Source organism: Aquila chrysaetos, chromosome 19 (assembly GCF_900496995.4).
Source record: "Aquila chrysaetos chrysaetos chromosome 19, bAquChr1.4, whole genome shotgun sequence".
In the NCBI taxonomy this organism is placed as follows: Eukaryota; Metazoa; Chordata; class Aves; order Accipitriformes; family Accipitridae; genus Aquila; species Aquila chrysaetos.
This window is the reverse complement of record NC_044022.1, coordinates 5663228-5678355: the sequence shown is the minus strand read 5'-3', so window position 1 is coordinate 5678355 and position 15128 is coordinate 5663228. Positions and strand designations below refer to the sequence as shown.

At 47.9% G+C, this 15128-nt stretch overlaps 2 protein-coding genes and 2 non-coding genes across 5 annotated transcripts; all 4 read left to right on the top strand.

The window, feature by feature from the left end:
• Positions 1–4: 4 nt before the first annotated feature.
• On the top strand, positions 5–4964 carry RPL21 (ribosomal protein L21). Of its 2 annotated transcripts, none has more exons than XM_030042691.1 (6): positions 5–134; positions 1218–1296; positions 1910–1971; positions 3026–3138; positions 3794–3944; positions 4827–4964. In XM_030042691.1, exons 2-6 carry the CDS (start codon positions 1230–1232, stop codon positions 4914–4916), a joined length of 483 nt encoding a protein of 160 aa, XP_029898551.1. In that variant the 5' UTR covers positions 5–134; positions 1218–1229; the 3' UTR covers positions 4917–4964. The 2 variants fall into 2 exon arrangements, with proteins under 2 accessions (XP_029898551.1, XP_040974436.1); XM_041118502.1 differs by having other exon boundaries at positions 71–91.
• LOC115353631 lies at positions 2738–2812 on the top strand. The gene has a single exon (XR_003927632.1). It is a non-coding gene; the product is annotated as a small nucleolar RNA SNORD102 (small nucleolar RNA).
• Positions 3200–3332, top strand: LOC115353640. The gene has a single exon (XR_003927641.1). It is a non-coding gene; the product is annotated as a small nucleolar RNA SNORA27 (small nucleolar RNA).
• Positions 4965–11634: 6670 nt separating the features above from the next.
• RASL11A (RAS like family 11 member A) lies at positions 11635–13754 on the top strand. Its single transcript, XM_030043223.1, has 4 exons — positions 11635–11865; positions 11943–11999; positions 12074–12153; positions 12342–13754. The coding sequence occupies exons 1-4, from the start codon at positions 11745–11747 to the stop codon at positions 12792–12794; spliced, it is 711 nt and encodes a 236-aa protein (XP_029899083.1). The 5' UTR covers positions 11635–11744; the 3' UTR covers positions 12795–13754.
• The last annotated feature ends 1374 nt before the right edge of the window (positions 13755–15128 follow it).

The window sequence follows — 15128 nt, the reverse complement described above, 5'->3', positions numbered from 1 at the left end:
GGCGCGGCGCGGGCAGCCCCGCCAAGGCCCCGCTGTTAAGTGCGGACGCGGGACCGCCTCTCTCTTTTCGTCCCCGGCCGCCATTTTGTAGGCACGCACGGGGAAGCTCCCCCAGCCCCGCTCGCCGGCCTCAGGTGCTTCCGCGGGTCCGGGTGGCGGGGGGAAGGCGGGCGGGGGAGCCGGGTGGCCGCCGGCTCCGGCTAGGGGCGGCAGGGCCTTGCTGGGGCGGGAGACTGAGGGAGGGAGGGAGGGAGGAGGCCGCGGCCTGCAGGCCGCGGTGTGTGGCGCCGGGCCGGGAGGCTGCTGAGGGATGTAGGGGAGGAAGGATGGGGGGGCCGGCGAGGCCAGCGGCGGGTGCAGGTGCGGAGGAGTGGGTCTCCGCCGTGGCGGCGGGCCCGGTCGGCCCCGCGGCCGCCGGCGGGATGTCGGGGGTTGGGGAGCGGCCCCGCGCAGGCCGGGCGGCTGGGGCAGCTCCCCGGGGGAGGACCGGGGATGGGGACCGCCGGGTACGGCGGGGGCTCCGGCTTCGCTAACGGGCCCGGTGGCTGGCGTCCCCCGTCGGCCTGCGGGGCGTGTGCGCTTTGTGTAAGGTGCGATAGCGGACGATAAATCTGGTAGTGGAGATTTTGTCTTTTGGGTGCCTTGTGAGGAGAGGCTGAGGGAACTGGGCATAGTCGACGTGGAGCAGAGGTGTTTTTGGGGGGCACCTAACAGCGCCACGATCAAGAAGACGGATTTTGGTGCTTGACAGGGACACGTGGCAGGAGGAGCACGAGACAGCTACTTAAGTGAAAATGAGAAGCTCAGACTGCACGTAAGGGGCAGGGAAAAATCCCAGTTTTTTGTCCTCGGAACAGCTAGGCCTCCAAACAGGCTGCCCAGGGAGGCTGTGCAGTAGTCCGTCTCCATCCTTGAAGGGTTTCAAGACCTGACTGGAGAAAGCCCTGAGCAACCTGGTCTGATCTCATAGTAGACCTTGTTTTAAGCAGGAGTTTGAGCTAGGTGACTTGATAGCATCCATTCTAATCTCAGTTACCCTGTGGCTTTCTATGAATGTCTAAGCTAATAACGTGCTTGAATTGACCCAGCAATTTCGAAGCGGTGTCATTCTAAATAGGCTCAAAGACTTGATTTTTCTGAAATGTCTGAAAATGCCATCAGTCAAACTTCTGGTGAATGAACTAGTAGCTCTGAATAATTTGCATTCATTTTTACAGTAATCCGCCAAAATGACGAACACAAAGGGAAAGAGGAGGGGGACACGTTATATGTTCTCAAGGCCGTTCCGCAAGCATGGTGAGTGTACCTTACAGTAAGAACACTTTGTTAAGTTACTGAGCTGTTGGATGTCAACAGTCCCTAAGTATCATCTGTAAAACAATGGTTTGTGTCAAAGGATTTCTGACAACTTGGGCTAAAAACTGTAGAATGATGTGCAGGTAAACTCTCAGTTCTTACGGCTTATGCATTGGTATTCTGATTGCTTGACAGTAGTAACAATGCTAATTCTGTCAGTGCTTGAAAATTAATTTGAAGGTGAAGAAAATATTTCAACAGTTACACTCACTTAAAATGTAGTTGTTTGCCTCTTAGCAACAAGCAGTGGTAACAGCTGTGTTCATGATGAAGTAGTAAATAGTTTAATGCCTTTTCAACTTCTGCATTAGGAACGGGAGTATAGCTGTAATTTTTCTGAGTTAGCTGGATTTTCTTAAAACTGGGAATGTGTGAAGAGGTAATTACAGCTTTAAAAAAAAGATAGTTTGATTCTCAGTTTTATGTTTTTGAAATTGAATTTAAATTTGAGGTATTTAAAAAAACTTTATCAAATGCATACTCTGTGTCCCCACCCCATTTTGTGTGTGAAATTTTGGGCTTCATAAATATCCAAATTTGTATTTCTTAACAGGAGTTGTCCCTCTGGCTACCTATATGCGCATCTACAAGAAGGGTGATATAGTTGATATCAAGGTACTTTCTATGATGCTACATAATCCTTTTCGGTATCCAGTTTCATGAGGTAGTCTTTTTTTGTTACTTGGGTCGTGTGTGTCAGTGCAAATACCCACTGCTCACTTTTGAAGCAATATTGGAATGGCGATGCTACTGAGCCAATAGTAATGCTTCAGTGTCACATGCTGTTTTATGTGGGTTTTTACATATATGGACAAAAATAATATATTTAACTGTGCTTCGTTCCTGTGCGTTCAGCTGAAAAAAGTGAGTGAAAGATGCCAGATCTAATACTTGGGTTGCTGTATGGTGCCTGCTAGCACTACTTTCATAGGAATCCCAGCTGTCATTTTAGTAGATGTTCTGTTTTGCCTGTCTTGCACCTGCTATTCAGAAGAGATGTAGTTTATGGTGGTGTAGCTGATAATTACGTCTCTGTCTCTGTATCATGGTAGGACTATACTTAAAATAAATGTGTACAGGGATGGTGATTGCGAAGCCACATTAAAACTAGAAACCAAGAAGTAAATGTAAGGATACATTATATATATTGTACAGGGGGGGAAAAGCGAAGCAGCATTTCCCATCACTTGGTATTTTCTAGAACTTGTCCTTTAAAATCAACTGCTTTCAAAATTAAGTTCCTACTTCATTGAATCCTTTAGTTTCATTTGAAATGCAGGGGTTTTGTAACAATCACACAGAAGATGGTGTGTAATTTGCTTGTTTGTTGTTTGACTCTAAGAACTGCACTGTTCAGAATTAACACTTCTTGACACACTGGAGCTTGATGATGATTGTCTCCTGTGATTGCTTGCTGAAAGCAAAGTGATCGATCATTTCACCGACACTGAAAGCAACCAGAATTGTCATAGCAAAGTTTGGTAGTCTCCAGATACAAAATGCATGGTTATAAATTCTAATGTATGAATAAAATAGGAGTATTTTTAAATCAATCTCAAGTAATTTGAAATGTGTACTTTAAACAGCTTCTGAAAGAGAAGTCCTTGATGTTGCTTCCCCTTCCCCCAAGTTAAAGTTTACACTTTATTCTTGTTTTACCTCTTAACAGGGTATGGGTACTGTTCAAAAAGGTATGCCCCACAAGTGTTACCATGGCAAGACTGGAAGGGTATATAATGTTACTCAGCACGCCGTGGGCATTATTGTTAACAAGCAGGTTAAGTAAGTAATGAAATTCCGTGTATTGAAACTTTGTATTTGGGAAAGTTGATCTGTGTAATTGCACCCTCCTTTCACTTTGCCAGTTAGACAGTTATTGTCTTGATTGGTCATTCAAGGTGGGTAAAGTGTATATCCTTTTTATAACCCAAGCAAATGATGGTCATTTGACTTGGATCCTGTCAGAGGAAACAGTTTTTATTTTCCTGAGCAGCACTTAAAGTGACATTACCTAATGGGGATTTTCAGCCAACTTTTACATTGGTACTGAAGCCCTTTTTAAATATTAATTTGTAGCTGTATCCAGCTGGATTTTATACAGTTCAGTCAGAAAAGGGCAAGTTGGGCTTTTTTCCAGGAACTGGGCTGGAGTACAGTGGTAATACAGTTCTTTGCTTGTATGTTACAAGGTTAAAATTACGTGTTCTCCACAATCTTAATCTGAAATTGTCAGCACATTGTTATATATTAATAAGATTTCAGTTATATAAGTTATATCTGATATGCATCTGCAGCAGTGTATTTTGACTGACTGCCCCTTAAAGAAAACTTCTCTGTAATTGAGTTTATGGAGTTACTCATGTAAGGGCCATAAAACTAGCTTTGAAGTAGCCTTTTTTTCAAGGGCTGTAGATTAAAAACTGATTTTCTTTCTTAGGGGCAAGATTCTTGCCAAGAGAATTAATGTGCGTATTGAGCATATTAAACATTCCAAGAGCAGAGACAGCTTTCTGCAGCGTGTGAAGGAGAATGAAAAGAAGAAGAAGGAAGCAAAAGAAAAAGGCATTTGGGTTCAACTGAAACGTCAGGTAATATTTTTATTGTAGTTGACACATTGTTGATTCAGTTCACCAAAGAAAACGGCTAGAACCAAACCAGTTCAGTAAAATGTTTTCTTCCAAAACAACAGTGTTATGCTGTAAACTGAGCTCTTTCTGTCTGTCTTTGAAAAACAAAACCAAAAAATCCCACCCCACATGAATGAAGCTGTTTACAGCATTCTGAAAAATCTAGGTCTTTGGCAGATTGTGTTGGAGGTGTCTGATGCCACCACCCTCACTTGGGTTTGCAAACCTTTTGTTCCAGGTTGCTGCGCCTTTTTTTTTTTTTTTTTTTTTTTTTTTTGAGTAGAGTGGCAGCATCAGTGTGCCTGCACCTGAGCTGTCTGATACATTTGGTGCCTGAACAGAACTGCACTGTTCCTGAATGGAAGTTGTAGCCTTGGCTGTGAACAAAGGGACGGATGCTTCCTGTTCTGTTGCTGATCTGCAGCAGAAGCTCTGGCTGATTTCTAGGATCAGTGTTGTCTTTGGTTTAGTTGAATTTAGCTGTGACAGTTTCTGTTGTAACCCTTTAAGAAAAGAATTGATAAATAGACTTTAGAGAGGAGATAATGGCTGCTGCTGCTTCTGGAACCCTAGGGTATGTCATTTCATGATAATTTGGATTAGTAAATTGCAGAGGGTAAAGTGTTGTTTTTTTCATTCAGCAATGAAAGTCAAGCACACTTTCTAGCAGATTGTTTTCTTACTGCTATTCTTTGAATCAAGTTTTGAAGAGACTAGGAATGGTAAAATTACTGGAATGTTTATATAATAATGTGTTAAATGGTTGCCAAAGTGAAATTTCTGTAAGGTTGCTTTTGAGTTTTAGTGCCATGAGGTTTTTTTGTTTTTTTTTCCTGTTTACAGCCTGCTCCACCCAGAGAAGCACACTTTGTGAGAACTAATGGAAAGGATCCAGAGCTGCTGGAGCCAATTCCCTATGAATTCATGGCATAATGCATGTTTAAAAAAAATAAATTAAAGATCTGGTTTTGGACAAGTGTATGTGATTGTGGCTGACTCCTTTGTTTTTTTGGAACAGATGCTTTAGAAAACTTTTATTTTATTGAAATTTGTTTATTTAACTTGCCTTGCATGGTGTTTGGTCATTTACATAATCTGCAGCTTTTGTTGATCAGTTTAGTCATTTTATATAGACCATAAATCCTGGGAACACTGAAATTTGCTAATGCTTAGTGATGATCATGAGGTAATATGAGAGGACATGGAATATTTCACCAGCAAACTAAGAGCATGTACCAAGAATTGTACGGTGTCACCTGCAGGTTTAATTTTCATGTGGGAAAAGAGATAATGGGGTTCAGATCTCATTGATACAAGCTTTTGGCTAAGGGGCCTCAGATTAATACCAAAGAATTGTGGAAACAGTTTTCGAAAGCAACCTCTTGGGAAATGGCTGTGGGCAGATTTTGGTCTTCCGTCACTGTAACCTGCAAAAGGATTTTTGGAACATCCCCAGGCCAATAAACTGCCAGACTTTGCAATTTGATTTTTATCATTTGAATTGGCTGGCATAGCTGAACACTTGCATTTTGTATGTTTGTTGTGTGTCTGTTGAATCTAAGCATCTACCTGGATGTTGTAATGCATTCCCCTCATCCCATTGATTTTATTGATACTTCACAAAAGCCCACTGCTACCTGCCCAGGGTTTCTTGAATGGAAGAACATCTTTAGCTGACTACTTACTAACCACTGCTGTTTTTGTGAGCTTTGTTTGAAATGGTGTGAAGCTTGCTAAAGAAACTGCTGAAGGTAGCCTGCTTAGTTAGCTTTGAACATACATAAACTTAAGCTTAACTGTGTTATAGATACGGATAAATAATCTACCTTTCTAAGTGTGATGTAAGGCATTGCTTAGCTACCTCAAGTAAGTGATGTAAAACTAATGTCTGTGTTTAGAGAGAGTAAAATACTAGGGAAAGCAGTGATCTCGAGCAATTTGTAGGTATTGACTGTTGAAAATTATTGTATAGTCAGTTGTAGGACAGCTAGTAGGCTTGGGAGTAAGAAATGGAGAGATGATGTTTGCTTTTTGCCTTAATTCTGAAGTGCCTTAAGCAGAACCGTTGAAACTGTGTACAGATTGCTTATAAATTAAAGGATAAATGGGTATTAGACTCATGAGATAAGTATTGTTTTCCATTGGGCTTTGCATCTGAAGGAGTTACATGGGAGGTTTTACTGGGTACAATCTTTTGTGATGGTATTTTAAATTTTCTTAGGCATGCTTGTGTAAGTTATTTTGGTTCTATGTCTTGTACTTATCTGCCAAGATTCAAGTGGATTAGCTGTAGCATCGTGATGAAATGGTTAATGGTAACTATAAGTGGTGGGTAGTTCTAAACTTGAATTTATTTTCAACAGTTTGGAATAATAAGACTAAACAGCACGCAGTGGGTCTCACTTAAGAGCTGTGCTTCCAGAGGTGCTGTGCATTGCAACAATTTTCTATTTATTTAGTCTTAGTGTTTTTAAGGTCACTATGGCCGACAGTAAATGCTCATAAATGCATATTTGGAAGCTGTGTGTGGGCTGGGAGGAGAAGGAGGGAATGCTTTCCTTGGGATTCCCAGAAATGACTGAACTGGGTTTGTACAGGAAGAGAACAGCCTTTTGGGGTGTGTGTTTTTGTTTTTTTTTTTGAAAACAGGACAAATTAACTAAGGTTTAACCTGTCTTGTGTTTATAGACACTACCTATTAGTTGCTCTCAGTGCAGTGGTGGTTTTCCTGGTAAACTCAGGTTTGCAGAAGCACAGCCCAGATATTTGCAGATCTCTGTATCTGCTGTTGAAGTTTGCTTCCCATGTGTTCAGCTGCCCTGTTTTTGCACAGTCCTGACAAAAGAGGGAGATCTGTGAATTGAGAAAAGTTGCTGAAGAAACTGCCTGTCAGGACCTCTTCAGTCATGAAACTACTGTCTAAATTGAAATGCATCCTTCTTTGTAGAAGAGAGTAGTTCTAGGTGTATGCAGAACTTGCAGAAGATTTGGGAGGGAAGGAGAGTGATTTTGGGCAGTTCAGCCTTTCTGCCCCTCTGGGCGGAGGATGCAACTCCAAACACCATAGGAAATGTGTAAGTTCCTCTCCCCTTCAGCTCTCCCTGGAAGGGGTTTTACACACTAGACCCATAAGCTGTAACTGCTTCTCTGCGCTCCTGTTCTGAGGCTGTGCCTAGCAAGCAAAAGCTTGCAGCGTGCATGCCAGCTACAGGTTAGGTGTGTCCGCTCCACACTGTGGCAGTTGAATTTTGTTTCATTCCATGATACTTTGAATTGTGGAGAACCCTTGTGAAATCACCAAAGCTATCGGTTTCCCATATAATTGGACACACCTTGAGCTAGCAAAATTCAGGAATCCCTCGTTTAAAAGCCAGTTTCACAGAAGTTCGGTATTATGTGTTGCCTGTCTTCCAGTCCCCTTCTAGCGTAGAGACTTTGTTATCCCAGAGCTGGTGGACAGGCTGTACAACATGTGGAGAGTGAAGTGCTTATGGATTAGCACAAGCCGTTACACTTCAGTGTAGTGCTTTGTCTCAGTTCCACTCAGCCTAATTAGGAGGTGGGGGCTGAGCTGCCTCCTCCATTCCAGGTTTTACTGCCTCAAACCATTGCAGCTGGTTCCCTGCCGAAGGCCCTACCAAAATTTTCCTGTCTTCTCTTGGAGAAGAAGCAAGGAAGCCTTCTCCCGAGCTGTTGGCTTTTGTCTCTTTTAGCATATCAGTGGCACCGAGGCCTGAGATTTCCCCAGGGCTGTGTAGGCAAGTGTCAGTGCTAATACTGTGTGTGGCCAGGAAGGTCACTGAAAAGGCAGAAAGGATGGTGGAGGAGGACCCATGCCCGTGCAAAGGGGCTGCAGGCTGAGGACCCCAGGATGGAGAAGGTGAAGCATGCATGCCTAAGGGGGGTGAGGGATGTGCAGACACCTCCAGCCCCATTCCTGGGGGGGGAGGCAGGTAAGCAGCTGCCATGAGGATGTACAAACAATTCATGCTTTTGTAATCTTCCTGTTGTATGTATCAGATGGGGGAAACAGTCCTGATGTTCACTCCCTTGTCCTTCTCAGTGCAGTCCTGGACTCAGCATGTTCATGGCCCTTGTGATCAAAAGGACAGCTGGCATCCCAGACGCCGATGCTGTGCTGGGGTGTCCTGACTGGTCCAGAGGATGCCAAGAGCTGTGCACACCCCTGCCAGAGAAAGTGATCCTCCCTATCCCAGCTCAGGCAGACAGGCTCCTGCTGTCCTTGTGAGTTGCAGTGGCTTCCGTAATTCAGGGTGTGTCTGAAAAGACATGGTTAAACTAGGCTTATCATTGTCTGGGTAGCACCTCATGACTCAGGGGTGTGGGTAGAGTCTCCCACAGTACAGAGGGCATCCTACTGCTGCAAATGGCTTCCTTGCATGGGATCAAGGTACTGGCAACCCCTGTGATTCTGAGGGTGGTGGTATGGAAGACGCGGATCATGAGCATTTCATGTCCGTGCACCTACCTCAGTGGATGTGCTACCAAGGTCTGCATAAGAATCAAGTTGTAGCTGCTGGGATTTGCGTAGTTGTAACCATCCTTGCTCAAGTGTTGGGTAGGGACATTGCTCCCATCAGCAGCACCCATATAGCTCAGGAACCCAAAAAAATGCAAAGGTCTGGTTGAGGTTGCTGATCTCATTTTCCACTGTTTGGAGGAAGAGGCTTTGGGTGATGGCCCCTGGGCCCTCAATCACCTTTTTGTCCATGCCCACTTCAAACTCCTTAGCCATTGATCAGCAGGAATTGTGGAGTCTAAGGAATAGCTGCAGTCTTGAACTTGCGCTTGTGCTCCTGAAAGTTCATAGGAGAGTGGCGAAGCCATGCCAGCTCACAGCAAAGGTTCTCACCACTGCTTCTCCACATGGAAAAGCTTTGTGCCTGCTGCTCGTTACGTCACATGGTCCTGCCAGTCTTAAGCCTGGAACTTCTAGCTGACTCCACAACATCAGCAAAAACTCCCAGGGAAACACTGGGCATTTTGTTTCTTAGAGGAGAAGGTTGCTCCAAAGGCTTTCAGGATGTCCTCCTTGCTGCAGCCACAGGAGTAAGCCACCTCCCCCAAGAGTACCTGCTGTTGAATGTTACCAGAGCTTGGAATCAGGAGGTGGGTCAGGCAGCCCTGTGGTGTCCCTGGGACTCCATGTGAGCGGGACTGAGTGGTGGTGCTGTGGGAAAGGGGATAGTGGTAGACCACAGGGATGGTGGCATGGTCCATCTGCACAGGGTGGGTGAAAGTACAGCCTGGTGCTTCCAAGTAGGACCTCCAGCCGAGAAAGGAAAGGCTCCTTGGAATAGCTTTGAGGCCTGTACGTCCTAGGGATCGCTTAGTCTGCAGAACGGGGACAGCTAATCTGAGCCCCCACGTGTGAGGAATTTGAGCCCCAACTGCTTCAACCTACTGAGCTGCTCCTGTTGCACCAGAGTAGGTGTTGATGGAGAGACAGCCTGTCGCTCCCTGGAAATTAATTCCTTCACAGGGTTTCCTACCTGGGTTTGCGCACTGTCATTTCTGTGCTCTACCATCACGGTTTGCCCTTTGGGGATGCTTTCAGCAGCAGGTGAGGCAGCAGGAGCTCCACAGCTGCCCAGAAAGGGGGAGCTCCTCGAGTTTTGGGAGCAGTGGTGGTTTAATACTACTGCTTTCACAGCTCAGCGCCTGGCAATCATCTGCCTGGAACGGACTCATTTTGGTAGCGTTCTTCCAAGGGCATGCTGAATGTACTCTGATAGCTCTTTTGTAAAGAAATGCATAAAAATAGCCTGTGTTGGCACTGTGAGCAAGGCCAAAGACAAGTGGTGCTGCATGACAATGGGAGCAGATGACAGTAGCATGAACCTCTGGAAACCAAAAGCTTTTAGTGGTACAAGAGAAATCTTGTTACAAAAAGAAAAGGGCTCACTGGCATGATGGGAAGTGAACTAGAAATTTTAAAGACAATCAGTTTTTGAGGTTAAAAGTGGCCTTGATGTTACCGTAAGGGTTCTTAGGCATTAGAGTAACACAAATGATCAACAGCACTTCCTCCACTGTGCTTTTCTGCAGGCACTGCTTTAACTGATATTAATTAGTGTGGTCTTTACTGTGAAGTGTGTGTAACCCTTCAGTAAAGAGCAGTGTGTAATTGTCATTAGGTAGAACGTTTCTGGGGCACCGGGGGAGAATCTTTAAACAGGGCAGAACATTGCTCTGGGGGATGGCCGGTCCTCTGGCCACTGGTGGGGTGCAGAGCCTGAGCTGTGCCTCCGCTCCCTGCATGAACTCTGCACCCATGGGAAGGGGGGAGCGGTTCCTCCCCATCCTTGTCCCCACAGTGCCAAAGGTTCACTTTCCTCAGGAACACCTCGGCTCTGGTAGAGCAGAGCTAGCGACATTATGCTGGTGCCCTTGTTCTGAGTTTTCATCACTGGAGGGACTGTGGCTGTGGATGTCCGAAGAGGTGCACAGCAGATCGGGTACCTGGACTGTTGCATGGATGTAGGGGCGAAAGTAAGGGGGAGGACAAGAGGAAAGCAAGGAAAAACATGACCTGCTGTCATTGCGTGCATCTTCTGAGAGCTGTATGGAGGGGGAAGGTGACGGAGTGTAGCACCAGTGCACAGCCCCGCTACTGCCAAGGTTCGGCTCGGCTGCCTGCCTGGGGGTGTCCAGGGCATCAGCCCCTCAGCCGGGGCCCAGCAGCTCCCATCGCGGCTCCGTCCCCCCACGGCACCGGGCTGCGAGACCACAGACCCATCCCGCTCCTTTCGAGTACCAACCTGCTGGCTTGTGTTATCTCCCTGATAAAAATAAAGCAGCCCCTGAATGGTTTATTTATCTTGTAAACACTTAGAAGCTCGCAAAGCTGCGCGCTGTGGAAGCGGTTTCGCAGGAGCCAGGGAAACAGTTTGCAGAGAGACTGAAACATCCACACAGCTGTTTGCGGGTTTGAGGCTTGTTTAGCAGCAGCCGGTGACGGAGCGCCTTTCTTTGAAACTTTCCTCCACTTTAAAAACCCAAAGGGCCTAATCCAGACCTCAAAGCCCCGTGGACCGCTTTGGTTTCAGGGCTGGCCGTTGCTTGACAAGCTGGGATTTCAACACTGACTGTTGGAGGGATGCGTCCAGGTGTGGGGAACAAAATAGTCTGAGGTAAAAGAATAAATCATTTCCCTGCGTTCACGGCTCGAGTCCCTCGCCGCGGGGAGGGTGCGTACAGCAGGAGCCTGTTGCCGTGGTTGGGGCTGGCGTGGGGTGTGGAGGTGCACCCACCCAAACCCAGCGACACTCGTGCTGCCGTCCGAGGGCGATGCGGGGCAGGGTGCTGCCGTGCCCGCTCCCAAACCTGCACCGCGGTTTGCATGGCCTTCCCCGGGCTGTTGTGTCCCCCCCACCGCGCCCACGGGGGGGGGGGGGGGGGCTGCCCCGTACCCTGGGAACGGGGAAGGTGGTGGAGAGGCAAGGGCAGGGGTACAACCAGGGTGGGCAGCGGGGGGGGGGGGGGTACAACTGAGGACCGAGGGGGGGGGGGGCGGGGAAGAGATTTTTGCGGGGGGACTGCTGGGCGGGGCGGCCGGGCTGGGGGCGGTACAGCGGGGGGCGGCACCGCGCTGCCGCCGGAGCCTTTAAAAGCCGCTGCCGAGCGGAGCCGAGCCTGAGCCGAGCCGGAGCCGAGCCCGAGCCGGAGCCGAGCCGAACCGAACGGAGCCGAGCCGAGCCCGAGCCGAGCCGAGCCGAGCCGAGCCGAGCCGAGCCTCCCATGCGCCTGCCGAGCATGTCGCAGCCCTTCCTGCTGGCGCCCATCGCCGAGTGCGCCCCGGGGCCGCCCGGCGCCCAGGTCCGACTGGCGGTGATGGGCGCCCGCGGCGTCGGCAAGAGCGGTGAGTGGGGCTGTCTGTCCGTCCCCCCTTGCCCCCGTCCGTCCGTCCCCGCCTAACGCGGCCCCTCTGTGTTTCAGCGATGATCGTGCGGTTCTTGACGAAGCGGTTCATCGGGGACTACGAGCCCGACACAGGTGAGGGGAGCGGCGGGGAGCGGCGGGGACCCCCGCGGCCGCCGCTTGGTGCCTGACGGCTCTCTGCTCCCCAGGCAACCTCTACTCCCGGCTGGTCCGTCTGGAGGGGGACCACGTTGCCGTGCAGATCCAAGACACGCCGGGGAGCGTCCAGGTACGGAGGCGCTTCGGTTCGGATCGGTTCTTCTCAGGTTTTGAGCCCCAGCCTCCTACAAGGCCGGGCTTAGTCTCCCAAGACGGCGCTCGGGCTTCCCTTTGGACCTGTTTAACGGTGCGGTCTATGATACGGGCTTCGTACTTTCACGACCCGACGCCCAATTTGTGCTCCCTGTCGTCCCGCAGGTGCAGGAAGACTGCGTGCAGGTGCTGGACTCCCTGTCCCGCTGCGTGAAGTGGGCAGAGGGCTTCCTCCTGGTCTACTCCATCACGGACTACAGCAGCTACCAGTCAGTCCGACCTCTCTACCAGCACGTACGCAAGGTCCACCCAGATGCCAGGACTCCCATCATTATCGTGGGGAACAAAGCCGACCTCCTCCACGCCAGGCAAGTACAGGCGAAAGAGGGACTACAGCTGGCAAACGAACTGGGCAGCCTGTTCTTGGAAATCTCCACCAGCGATGACTCCCAAGGCGTCTGCGATGTTTTCCAGTATCTTTGCAAGGAAGTCAGCAAACTACAGCACGCCGGCAGCACGGACAGGAGGCGGTCGTCCATCATCCCTCGGCCCAAGTCTCCCAACATGCAAGATCTAAAGAGACGTTTCAAACAGGCTTTGTCTCCCAAAGTCAAATAAACCCCCCCGATGAGATCCTGTGTGACTCCATAGACTTTATTTTTGTAAACTAGTTAATGAAAATCTTTATTTTTGTACTAATGCCAGCAGTATGGAAGTAAGTATGTTGAAGCTTGCAATTTCCTTGGCACTCCCTCTTGTTTGACTGCTTGGGTTATTTTTACAAAAAAAAAAAAAAAAAAAAAAAATGCTGCATAGCAACTAAATAGAGGTAGTTAGAGAAGGGGGTTTTTGCCAGGAGGTTTTGATTCCATTTCTGTTTTGGGCTGGGATTTGCTGGTTTACTCTGCTCAAATGACTTTCTTGGGCCTCAGTTTCCTATTTGTAAAATGGGAATAATGATGATGTAACATTATAAAATGCTTGGAAAGCCTTTGATGGAAAGCTTTATATGGAAAGAAAAAAAAAAAAAAAGCTTTATTAGCCTGTAAGAATTCTGATTGTAACAGGATCTCTGTTTTCCCTCAACAACTGCTGTTTTACTTGCACCTGTAATCGCCTGAATGATGATAAGCTGTTAGGAATGAGTTCCAATTTCTGATGTGCTGTAGAGATCTATCCCACAGAATTAATCTTTTGAGCCGAAAGCATTTGACAGGAGGGTTGAGTTTCTCCTACAGATTACTGTAGTGCTGAGCAATCCGCAGCAGGGGAGTGTGTAGGATGGCTGTTGCTTTCTCTGGAGATGTGTGATAGGAAGGACTGATGCGTAGGTTCCCTTAATAAAATAGCTACATTTAAAAGGAATCACATCTTTATCTTTCCCAGGGCAATTTTGTAGTCATTGGAAACAGGTCAGACTTCTTACTCTTATTTCACATAAGCTCTATACCATACTAGAATGGTTTTTATTAACTGCTTACTGGATGTCTGAACACGGAATGTGGGTTTTGCACTTCAAATATGCCTCTGAAGTATGCACATGGTATTGGTAAAAAATAAAGCTCTGCTCCATGCTGAGTAGAAGGTGTGGAAGTAGAGTAACCTGTACGGGGGGAAACTTGCTGTCCCCACTTAAGCACAACTCCAGTAAGATTTTCTTGTTGTTTGGGTTTTTTGTTTTGTTGGTTTTTTTTTTTTTCAATCTCATAGATTAACTCCAAAGACCATTTTCTTCTTTCCTTTTGTTAGGAAAAGTGGGTAGCTGCTGTGTAAGTCCCTGTGCTGCAGGGACACTGCTGTGCCTTGCAGTTAGCGGGCAGTCTCGGTTGTTTCTGACCCCTGGGACGTGAAGCTTTCTGGGACACCTCCGCTCTTGATCTGCAGATGAAAGTCTTCCTGAAGGTGGTAATCGAGGGAGGGGCGACTGAGCAAGTTAAGGATGATGCTTTGCGAGGAAGCATCAGAGCCCCGTGTTGGCACTGGGTAGGGGTGTGGGATGCCAGCAGCAGTATTCCCCATCCAGGCACTTTATCTGTAGATCTCCTTTCTGAAGGCCCTGTGCCGTCCTGCCAAAGGGAATGGGAGAGCCGAAGGGAGCCAGGTCCAGACCTGCAGGAACGGACTGAAACTGGGACTGCAAACCGGGTCCAAAACTCTTGAGTGAATTCGTGGAAGTGCAAAAGCACGGTGACAGCCTGGACAAATCAAAGTACTGTTTAGAACACATTTTAAGTATTTCTTTGCTGTGAGAGTTGCTCTGCCAGGCCCAGGACTCTGGGCTGGGGGCTGGAGGGGAGTAGGGGGACGGGGTGGACGAGAACGATCACATCCCTGGCAGACTCAAACTCACCACACGGGCCACACGTTCATGGGGAAATTTGAAGGGCAGTTGAAAAATCACAGGTGGGGTATTTATGCAGCATTTCACCATCCTGAAATCAGGGATAACAAATTGTTTCCAAGAGAAATTACCGCTGTGATACAGTTTTGGTGGGTTTTTAAACTGTAGCTTTTGGTTTTGGAAATGACAAAGCTTGATTTCCTACTGATGTATCCAGTACAGAGTTTCACCAAGCAAGTTGCTAAAGGTATCCAGCTTATACATGAGCACAAAATACACTAAAAGGGCAGGTAACATGTACTGGACCTGTCTGCGTCTCGCCATGGTCCTCAAAGACGAGGTGAAGAAGAGCATTAGGCACCAACCTCCAGTGCCTCCCGCTGCCCCTGGCAAAGCAGGAGCTCGGGGCCCTGCTGTGGGACAGGGGGAGAATTTGGGCAGGAGCAGGAGGGTAAATACAGTCATTTGCCCCGTCTCTGCGATGGGGAGAACCTAAAGAGATGCTCTTCGTTACGTAGGCACCCACGTTCAGGTGGAGACCTCCCGTCCCCTCCCCACGCTTCCCATGCTGTTGGGCTGGTTCGGCCCCGTGTTGGGAGCAGGATGAGGCC

What these genes read in the sequence shown, in the direction of transcription:
- RPL21 (XM_030042691.1), top strand. Translation starts at nt 1,230, where the DNA reads ATGACGAACACAAAGGGAAAGAGGAGGGGGACACGTTATATGTTCTCA. An exon ending in AAGGCCGTTCCGCAAGCATG is followed by an intron (nt 1,297 to 1,909) that starts GTGAGTGTACCT and finishes ATTTCTTAACAG; the next exon opens with GAGTTGTCCCTCTGGCTACC. An exon ending in GGGTTCAACTGAAACGTCAG is followed by an intron (nt 3,945 to 4,826) that starts GTAATATTTTTA and finishes TCCTGTTTACAG; the next exon opens with CCTGCTCCACCCAGAGAAGC.
- RASL11A (XM_030043223.1), top strand. Translation starts at nt 11,745, where the DNA reads ATGCGCCTGCCGAGCATGTCGCAGCCCTTCCTGCTGGCGCCCATCGCC. An exon ending in CCGCGGCGTCGGCAAGAGCG is followed by an intron (nt 11,866 to 11,942) that starts GTGAGTGGGGCT and finishes TCTGTGTTTCAG; the next exon opens with CGATGATCGTGCGGTTCTTG. An exon ending in ACACGCCGGGGAGCGTCCAG is followed by an intron (nt 12,154 to 12,341) that starts GTACGGAGGCGC and finishes GTCGTCCCGCAG; the next exon opens with GTGCAGGAAGACTGCGTGCA.